The sequence below is a fragment of the Harmonia axyridis genome, chromosome X (genome assembly GCF_914767665.1).
Source record: "Harmonia axyridis chromosome X, icHarAxyr1.1, whole genome shotgun sequence".
Taxonomy (NCBI): domain Eukaryota; kingdom Metazoa; phylum Arthropoda; class Insecta; order Coleoptera; family Coccinellidae; genus Harmonia; species Harmonia axyridis.
Genome location: NC_059508.1, coordinates 14,028,324 through 14,039,131, shown reverse-complemented (window position 1 = coordinate 14,039,131; position 10,808 = coordinate 14,028,324). Strand labels below are relative to the sequence as shown.

General features: G+C 35.2%; 1 protein-coding gene across 1 annotated transcript; it reads left to right on the top strand.

The window, feature by feature from the left end:
* The first annotated feature begins 510 nt into the window (after positions 1 to 510).
* Positions 511 to 972, top strand: LOC123686165. Its single transcript, XM_045626167.1, has one exon. It carries the CDS (start codon positions 511 to 513, stop codon positions 970 to 972), a length of 462 nt encoding a protein of 153 aa, XP_045482123.1.
* The last annotated feature ends 9,836 nt before the right edge of the window (positions 973 to 10,808 follow it).

Sequence of the window (10,808 nt, the reverse complement as noted above, 5' to 3'; positions counted from 1 at the left end):
ATTTTTGGAGTTTAACCTGGAAGACAGCTACTGGACGTCAGAACTCTGAATTCGGTCAATGTAGGCAGCAATCACAGTTTGTTACTTGCAAAGATCAGAATGAAATTCATACCCAAAAAGAGTCCATTACAAGTATATGAGGAAGCAAAAATAAACATCGAATCACTGTGAGACTCGTCAATTAGGCAATTATACGAAGATATATTGAAAGAAAAAATTCTCGATACCGAATAGGAGAAGAGGATAATATTAACGCTTCCTGGAAGAAACTAAAGAACAACATTAGATCAGCCGCCCATGTAGCCCTAGGCACCCGAATTCTAAAAAGGAATAAGAACACTAGAACAGACAGGACCCCATGGTTTCGCCCAGAGATTCAAGAAAAATGTAAAGAAAAGAAAAAAGCATATCTGACTCATAGAACATTGAAGACATCAGAATCCTACGAAAGATATAAACAAATCCGAAATGAGACCACAGCACTGGTAAGACGAATAAAAACCCATCACAATGAAAATCAAATACTTGGGCATAGAATTATCAGGCTGTGGTGATGTTGAGGAGAAAGTGAGGGCACAAACTGTGAGGGCGACAAGAGTGGCGGGATGTTTGAGTGACACGGTATGGCGAAATAAAAATATCAAAGTGGAAACAAAGGCCAGAATTTATAAAGCAGTAGTAAGACCAACTATGACATACACCGCTGAAACTCGACCAGACACAGCGAGGACAAGACAACTACTGGAGACCACCGAAATGAGGGTACTTCGCAGAATAGCTGGAAAGACACTATTCGACCGGGAGAGAAGTGAAAATATAAGGAGAACATGCGGGGTGGAAAATATCAATGAGTGGGCATTGGGTCGAAAGAGAGAATGGAACGACCACTTAAGTAGAATGGACGAAGAAAGGATGGTCAGAATTGCACGCGATAAATCACCACTAGGTCGCAGAAGTTTAGGACGCCCTTGAAAGCGATGGAGCGACAATTTGTCAGTGTAGGCAGAGATTCGACGGAAAGAAACAGGCGAATCACCTAAAATGAAGAATGAAGAAGAAGAAGAAGAACCTGGAAGATGTCCCGAACAAGTTGCCTTATTTGTGCGGAATCATGAGATATTACATACAGGAAAATCGAGTTGGTTCAGGTCAAGGTGTTGCTGCTCCAATTCCAACACCAATCACGAAGGGGCCCGATGAAGAAAAGTTTAAGCAAGTTTTAGATAGGACAGGTTACACTTTAGATGTTACAACAGGTAAGGATGACAGTATGAAACTCCATTTCAACAGAAAAGCGGGAAAATCATTTTTCACATACAAGGCCAATCGCTTAGTGTTTGCGGGATAAATTTAGAAAATCATTGTCAAGGTCTCGGGCTCCGTGAGGTTTATAGCAAAGAAAATTAAGGAAAAATTTCAACAGAAAAGCGGGAAAATCATTTTTCACATACAAGGCCAATCGCTTAGTGTTTGCGGGATAAATTTTGAAAATCATTGTTTTTCACATGGGCAGTTATACGTTGGAAAGGTTTCGGGCTCCGTGAGGTTTATAGCGAAGAAAATTCAGGAAAAATTTCAACAGAAAAGCGGGAAAATCATTTTTCACAAACAGCGCCAATCGCTTAGTGTTTGCGGGATAAATTTAGAAAATCATTGTTTTTCACATGGGCAGTTATACGTTGCGTGTTCACCGTACAAAGTTTGGTTATCGCTGGACAGCCAGAGAGGGAATGAATGGGTACCGAAGTTTGACTGATACGCGAAAAACCACGTGGTGGTAATCCCTCTTTAGTGCGGAACATGATTGGAAAATTACAACATCTTGCGATTTCATTGTGATTGAGTAAAATTTGTTTGGAAAAAACCGAATTGAACTAACTATAATATATACCTATGTTATGATATACAACGGTTGTAAAAACGAATCGGTTCCATCCGTATTTAATTTAAATTTCCATTTTATTTTTGATTCTGTGAATCAAAGAATTTTCTTCTTCATAGAAATAGTTGCGCGAATGAAGTAGGCTAAATTTTTAGCATTTTCTTATTTACCTATAATTTCGCGCGTTTGTTCTGTTATTCTCCAATTGTAGACAAACCAAAAAGAAAGGAAGTAGAAACATGAAATTTTTGAAAAAACCAGTTGAATTCAAATCAGCTGAAAAGTCAGCTTATAACATTTCAGCTACAAAATGTTTTCGGGAGGAAAGCAATTCACTCGATATTTCGAAATATTTTTATTCTATCTGAAATTATAGGTAGATACTTAGTCGTAAAATGATGTTTATGTTGAATTTACACCTAAAGATAAAAGGCATAGTTGAAATTCATAATTACAGAATCATGTATGCTGATACATCACAAATTTGATCTGTTCGACAAATTATCACATAAAACCGTGATAACGTGACATGTATACAATACACATAATTAAGTATCCGATATTTTTTAATTGTCTATAGAAAACAACTATTAATTAAACCGCTGAAGGAGCCGCCTAAGGAGATTCAATTTATAATAATCGAAGTAAACTTGATTGCATTTTAAATATCACAAAATACACTTATTCATTGCAATTTCATTGATCTTGGAGACTTTTCATTCGTGATTAAATGAATTTATGACATTGAACATTTGCCTACAATAAAAGTCTAATATTTTTTATAATCGGCAAAATATCTCATGGCATAAGTTAACTTCTCTGTGTTTCTTTTTTTTTTCTTGATACATTTCCAATTTTTGAGCCACCATGACCAATTCATTTAAATGATGGAATCCCATTAGTGACTCTTTCAGGGTACCCTTGTCTCATTAATATTTCAAAAAACTATTTTGAATTAATCGATAATTTGTCTACAGTTAAATTTGTAAGTTTAGCAAAATACCTAAAGAAGTAAGAAGATTCACTTTACTAATGAAAATCTGTGGGGAGACGAGGGCTCAAAAAAAAAGTTTTTCAATGATTCTGAGAAATAACATTATTGAAAAAAATTTGAATTATTAAATTTCAAATTTTATATTTGCCTATTGAATAGATGTGATAATCGAAATATAAAGTTACAGAGAGGAACAAAAATAGAACAAGCGCGCGAAAGATACCGATATTTTTCTATATTATTCATTTAAAAAAATGAATTGAAAAACTTTCCAAACACGTGCAAAAGATACAAACATGTTTGTTTTATGAAATCAATTGAACTCAAATAACTAACTTTAAACGCTTTTGTCTTCCATTCACTTCTTTAATCTACATATACGACAAAAAAAAAACACATTTCTACGGTCGAAATGTAAAATTAAACTTGACAAAACAATTATTGTTGATTTGTTAATATTGAAATATTTGTGGAAATTTATTTTGTTTTATTTTATTTGAAAATGATATGCAGGGTGTTCCTAAATTGGACGCATAAAGGAATAATTTGAATGATTGAATAATTTGAAGGAAAAAAAGTCCTATATTAATGGGCCACATACGATTTGTTTTCGAGATACAGGGTGTTTCATTTAGTCCTATTTTTTGAGATTATTATAACAATTTACCCAAAATTGATAATGAATTTATTCAGCTTACTATCTGGATCTCTATAATCATTTGGATTTTCCTGAGTATTAAGTATAGAGAATTGTTTAAAATTATTAAAGAGCTGTGATGAAAAAACTTGAGAAAAAAATCAAAAACAGTCTGTATCCCGAAAAGAAATGGTTTGCAGGTCCATGTTCTTAGGACTTTTTTTCCTAGAATTATCCGAGGAATTTTAGTTTGTAACTTCAATTTAGGTACACCTTGTATCTATAAATAAAATGAGAAATGCAAAGTGATATCCAGATTCGTTTTTTCAAGCCGTTGTTTCACGTTAATCTAATATCCAAAATCGCAAAAAATGTTTTCGAATCCCCAATCAAATCAACCAGCAGTCGTACAACCTACTCAAAAGGATAACCACGATCTGATGTTCAATGAAGGCAAAAATCACCTCTATTTGAGGAATTTCTGTCAGAGAACAAACATTGGAACACACTGAACCTCGCAAACATGAAGACAACAGGAAGAAGATAACCCTTCCGTTGACTTTGGATAAGTACCTCTCACCGCCAAGACGCTCGAACCCACATGGCGATGGTAAAGTAAGAACCAGTGGTGACCAACACGTCTTGGCGTTCCCATCAACGGTGAGACTTACACCCTGCGTACGCCCCTGGATTGCAGTTTGAAGTCGACCGCAACTCGTCTTCGAGATCAAAATCTAAGGCTCTGATCACCCCCAAAAATATCGAGTGCAATTGTAGAGAAAAAACGTAGGAAGGAACCTCATCCGTAATTGCCGAATGAAAAGCCAGAAAATACGATGTTGAGTGCTACTGCACACATCAAATAACAACAGGTTTGCTTGAACACACTGGAAAATCTGTTCTGAACTCGATTTTTTATATTTATATAAATCGGTGGCGCCCTCTAGTGGCCGTACTCATAGTCGATACTGCGTGCCTAAGAAGTGCTCAACTTAAAATTATTGTTTTCTGTCATTTTATCTCGTAACATTACTCGAAATAGTAATTTTTTTGTGTTCGTTGATAGTAATTGTGAAAATAAAATGTGGCTGATGTTGTATTATTAGTTATTGAAGTTACTGTGGATTTGTGGAATACAGTTGAGAGATAATAAAGTCTCACATATTCTTTCCATACTTTGGAAATAATCAGCGCTGAAATTAGTTATCATCGTCGAAAATCAAGTGGACTTATTTATTAATATAACAGGCGATTGGGACAAAGAGCGTTTAGGATTTCTAGAATTCATTGACTTGGTAGAGAAGAAATCGATCCCGAAGATACATTTTGAATGTCACAAGAGAATTTTTAATCGAATGCCCTTTTTTCTTCCTAGAATATTTATAAACAAATATTTTCGACCAATTACAGAGAATCTAACTTGAAATGAATAATTATCTCTAATGGATTAATATCTACTGTTCCAAAAAAGTTTCAGATTGTGACACAAAGACAAATTCGAGTTTATTCAATTTGACGACTATGGGAACAAATGAATAATTCTTAACTATTGTGAGTTTTGATTTTTAATCACAATTTTTGAAATAAAAAGCAGGTCATTCATGCATGACTGCTATGAAAAAGAGAAATGTCAACCAACTATATTTGAACTATTCATTGAATAATACAAGGAGATTAACTCCGTTTTCTACTCAAGCCATAATTTTACTATGAAATAGAAAAGGGCTTTTTATTGTTCAAAATATGTACGTTAACAGCATTCCGTTAAATATCAGAGCACGAGTTTGAGTTTCGACTATGAGTACGGCCATAGGAGTCTGTTTGGAGATCGATTATTTCCCATATATGGGGTCAATTCTATGCTATTTGTCCCTACTTTTCGTCTTTATGGAAGGCGCTCAATTCATCTACGTTCCATATCTCGGCAGAAATCGGAAAATTCTAAACAATCCGTATCAGGTATCGGCAAGTATTAATGAAAGCTCATTTTTGACAGTTTCAACATTGCATATAGATAATATAGTAGGACAAAGTTAGTTTCGCGAAAAGAATTTTTGAGTCGATAGATATTCGGCAAACTTATTAATGAATTTTGATTATATTTCACTAACTTTAAACAGAATTATAATTTATTTGTGCTCAACGAAATTTTAATGAATTGTATTCTTGGATGACTTCGATTTTCGGCGAATCAATGAAAGCCAAGTAGGCTTTCTGGAGAGGCACTGATAACAGATTAGATGTAATTTACATACCTTAATTCCAGTATATATGTTTATATATCAATTAAAATATATTACTAGAGAAAGAGCATGAAAGTAAGTCCGGGTGATACAGAAACTTTTTTTTACATTACAGTTTATGCCTCAAGTGCAAATTTCCTTGGGGGGAATATAGACATTTTCCTGATATTTTTAGGGGTTTTGAGACTGACTTGATGTTTGGTCGATGCACGCCTGCTAGCACGGGTCTTCTTGGGTCTAAGGTCTAAAGCTTGTACGTTTTGTTTTTGTACAACTTCCTCAATGTATAACGTAGCAATTGTCTCACGCCATAAACTTCAGAGAGGTTGGAAGTTATTCGCCTACCTCTCTATGTACGCCGGGTATTCTTCTTTGTCTTTGGCTTTTCTGTAATGAAATATTATAATCAGTTTCAAGAACAATAGTTTTAAATTTTTGTGATACAAATAAATATGAATTTTGCAAGATCCATTTTTCATTGATTTGAACGAATCAAGCGCGGTCCGGGGGGGGGGGGGGGGTCAAGGGGGTCATGACCCCCCCAAAATAGAACCACCTTACACTTAATATGCGGTTCATGCAGACAATCTACGAAATGGTCCCATCAAAAAAATTGAAGCCCATAACGGCGACCCCCCCCCAAAATTTGAGGCTAGAACCGCCCTTGGAACGAATCAAATTTCACCAAACCAATTTTATGAACGGAAATATCGAAAACATTTTATCGCTTGAATTGAATGTATGCATCATTTTGATGATAATAACATAACACATCTAATAGTAAAAGCCATGCATACTTTCTCGGAAAACCAAATAAATGATTTTTCTCCCTAAAATATTTTCAGTCTCTAGAACTTCCGGTTATACCGGAAACAGACTACTACTACATTCTTTTTTCAAGTGGCACACCCAGTATATTATTGCATCATTAGATAGCCTTTTTTGATGAAAATTGCAGCTTTATGCCATACTTTGGGCAAAAACTCAACGGTAAAGTTATGAAATAAATGACGGAGAAACTTGAATGCTGGCCATAAGGCCAAACTCAGAACAATTCAACGATTAATGGTCAAAGTTAACAACAATTTTTGTTTACATCACTAAGTAATTAATTACATTTTATTTGATGATTGTTTTTGGTATTCCAAACTTCAACACCCTGTACTGTAATTCCAAAACTAATCATTTTTGGCCTATCGCTTATTAATTATTGTTATTTTCTGATTCTGAATTCATGGTGAACGAGTGGCGGTATACTTTCGGGACACCCTGTATGCGTATTTTTAATTTGACCAATTCGCGGTACTTTTTTTTAACAAATCACTTACTCTTTTCATTTTGGTGTTACGTTTACGTCCAAAAAGTTAAAATGAAAATCGGACTCTGGCCATGGTAAAACCTTGGTTAAAGTAGATGGAAGGAATTACACATTCTTGAACTCAAAATGTGAGAGGGCCCATTTATTGAGGAATCCAAGGAAAGTAACATGGGCCATCCTCTACAGAAGGAAACATAAGAAGAGTCAAGAGGAGGAAACTACCAAAAAACGTACCAGGAGGACTCAAAAATTCCAAAGGGCTATTGTAGGAGCTCCTCTAAATGGCATTATGGCTAAGAGAAATCAAGGGCCTGAAGTGAGGAAAGCTCAGGGAGAACAAGCCATCGGGGCTGTCAAAGAGCAGAAGAAGAGCCAAAAGGCTACCAAGAGGGCTGCCGCTCCACCTAAACCCAAAGCTGCACCTAAACAGAAAGCAGCCAAAAATGTAGAAAAGGCTGCACCACGTGTAGGAGGAAAAAATTATTTTAAGATCCTTAATAAATCATCAACTTACTGGTACTCATTTCCAGCTGCTCGGAATCGGACTGGTTGCCTTCTGGCCCGAGTAGACCTTCTCCAACCTGAAGAATAAAGAAAAATATTTCAGAATTGAAAACTAATTTGAATGTGAAAAATTGTTATTGTTTGTCTTCTTTATGAATCGATTATGTTACACACAAAGGAAAAGCGATAACATAAAATCCGGATCTTTAAGAAGCTTGTGGAAAATCATCGGCCGGCCGTACAGAATTGATATTGATCACGTATTCTTCATCAGTGAATCGAACCAAGTCGATTTAAAATCCCGCCTGGTATATTTTATGATTTTTTTCATCTTAAAAATGGGCCATGTTGTTCTGAATTTTTGTAATGGGTGTTTTTTTTCGAGGTATATAACTTTAAGTTGGCATTACTGTTCAAGATGGCGACCGATTTAACAGCTGTCAAGTGACTTATTCTCAGTTTGATTTGGCAATTCATCGTGAATAGACTCACGCCTGAACAACGCTTGCAAATAGTGCAATTTCATTTCGAAAATAATGGTTCTGTGCGGAATACGTATCGCGCACTACGTCCATTTTATTTTGTTTAGCGATGAAGCGCACTTCTGATTGAATGGCTACGTCAACAAACAAAACTGCCGCATTTGGAGTGAAGCTAATCCTCAAGTGTATGTCGAAACACCGTTACATCCAGAAAAACTGACTGTTTGGTGCGCTTTATGGGCTGGTGGAATCATTGGTCCGTACTTCAAAAACGATGATGGCCAGAACGTTACAGTCAATGGTGATCGGTATAGAGCCATGATTACTAACTTTTTCATTCCTGATTTGAACAACCATGATGTCCAGGAGTTGTGGTTCCAACAAGACGGCACAACATGTCACACAGCTCGTGCCACAATCGGTTTATTGAAAGACGTTTCACGTTTTGGACCTGTGAATTGGCCTACAAGATCTTGTGATTTAACACCGCTAGACTACTTTCTGTGGGGCTATGTAAAGTCATTGGTCTATGCGGATAAGCCACAAATATTGTGTATATATTTGGAAGACAACATTCGCCGTGTTATTGCCGATATACGACCACAAATGTCGGAAAAAGTAATCGAAAATTGGACGTCCAGATTGGACTACATCCGAGCCAGCCGTGGCGGTCATATGCCAGAAATCATATTTAAAATGTAATGCCACAAGATTATCTTGCGGATAAATAAAATTCATGTCAATCGAATAATCCATCGTTGTTTAATTGCAATTTAAAGTTCTATAGCTCAAAAAAAAAACACCCTTTATATAGTTAAATTTTTTCTGTCATTGGCTAAAAGCTTTGTGTTATCTACTATCTATATACAATTATTCGCCGAGCAGGGCCGGCGTTAGGGGTGAAACAGTGAAACTCCTTCCTCAAGTTCTTGCATCAGTCCGAATAGTTTCCAAAATAATTAAAAAAAAACTGCAAAGAAGAGAAAATTTCCATAGTTCCAATTTTGTGAATTATTTCTACTGTAAATATCGTATGCGTTAACTCGATTCACATTTTCGAAGTAGAATAATGTATCAATATCTTACATCTTTAATTTGAAAACTATTATCACAGTGTTTCAAATGTTCAAGAGTTATTCGAGATTTAATGAATTTATACTATACCTAGAGTAAATTTCTTCGCTGATTTCAATGAAATTTGTTATCCTATTCGGATTGTAGGTAGTCCCAGACGAATTTCATATTTTCGAAATATCGAAAATCTTAAAATTCATGAAATAATCCACCTATAAATTGCAATAATTCAAAGTTGAAAACCCTCGACCTCTCTCGGAATTTATTGATTTATTGTACATCTCTATTTCTTGAATGAAATCATCCCCAAAATATTCAGATATAATTTCCATTTTGGCATTTGAATCAGATTCATTGCAGAAATCGAGGTATTCCAACATTTTAAACTAATTGAATCAAAACAACTTCCCTTTTTTTTATCTAGGTGCACATAAAATTCCCACCCAGATGTGAGACCTACTTCAGGTCATAAACAGAAATGAGTGTTTTACAACAACCCTAGGGCTTCAATACAAAGAATACCGAAACCGATCCCACCGATGTCTCAATATGCGACTGTGAATCTGAGGTATTTAATACCCAAATGCAGTATCTAGCAATGTCTGGCATAGGCTCACAATATGCGCCCGGGCGCATATTGAATGCCAAATATTTTGAGCGGAACACATGTTTGTAATCCTTATCAGTTCTCGAAGCAATACTGAAACTTTGCATGTCCAACCGCTGTTTGTAGGTATCTTGTGATGTGATAGGTGATCAGCTGTTTTATTAATATCTTTTAGACACATAATATAGAAAGAAGTTGAATTTTTTATGTCTACGATATACTATGTGTAGTTTGATATTTTTGACATATGTATATGTATCTGTTCTGTTTTGCTGTTTAATTGTACATATTCAAGAACCTTGGAAACACTTGATATAATATTATACATATATTAGAGTATTTCAATCCTCTCCATTCACTAGAATTTTACTTTTTTACGCACGATTGCAAGCTTCGTCATCGGAAGCAGGTACTGTTTTTTTTTAAGAAGGGTGGGGGTGGTTATGAGGAAATTCATGTTGCTATTGATGGTTTTTAACCAAGGACGCCTAAAAATTCTTAGCTTCAGGCGCTAAATTACAAATGTCACCACTAGACATAGTAAACGTAAGTACCTAACTTACCTTCTGTGGCAGTGGGCGATTGCGTTGGTCTAGGTATCGATACATCAACTTTTTTTTAAAGCCGGGCGCCTCCATTGGCCGATGTATCATCACATCAGCCATTTTGGTAACTCCGCACTCGAGAATGATAGTATTGGGTAAATTTTGACTTGTCTCAGGATCTAGAAAAAAAAAATTTGTTTAAAATCTGGACCATCAATTAAATTTGTAACCATCATAAAGAATATTTTAATAATAATAATAATAATAATATAATATATAATAATATATAATAATATAGTTTATTCTCAGAAAAAAAAACAAAATTTCTCAAAATGACATCAATTCCCAAAATCTACATACTATGAAAATAAACATCACACAATCACAGAAGTAGCGTTGCTACTTGTAAGTGATGTTCTTTCACTTCTACATATCAACGAGGTCACAACAATGCTGATCAAAAATAACAATAAAAAAAGAACGAAAAACAATTTTAAAAAATTCAGACTCATAACAGAATCA

Coding starts and splice junctions, on each gene's coding strand:
- LOC123686165 (XM_045626167.1), top strand. CDS start 511: ATGAAAATCAAATACTTGGGCATAGAATTATCAGGCTGTGGTGATGTT.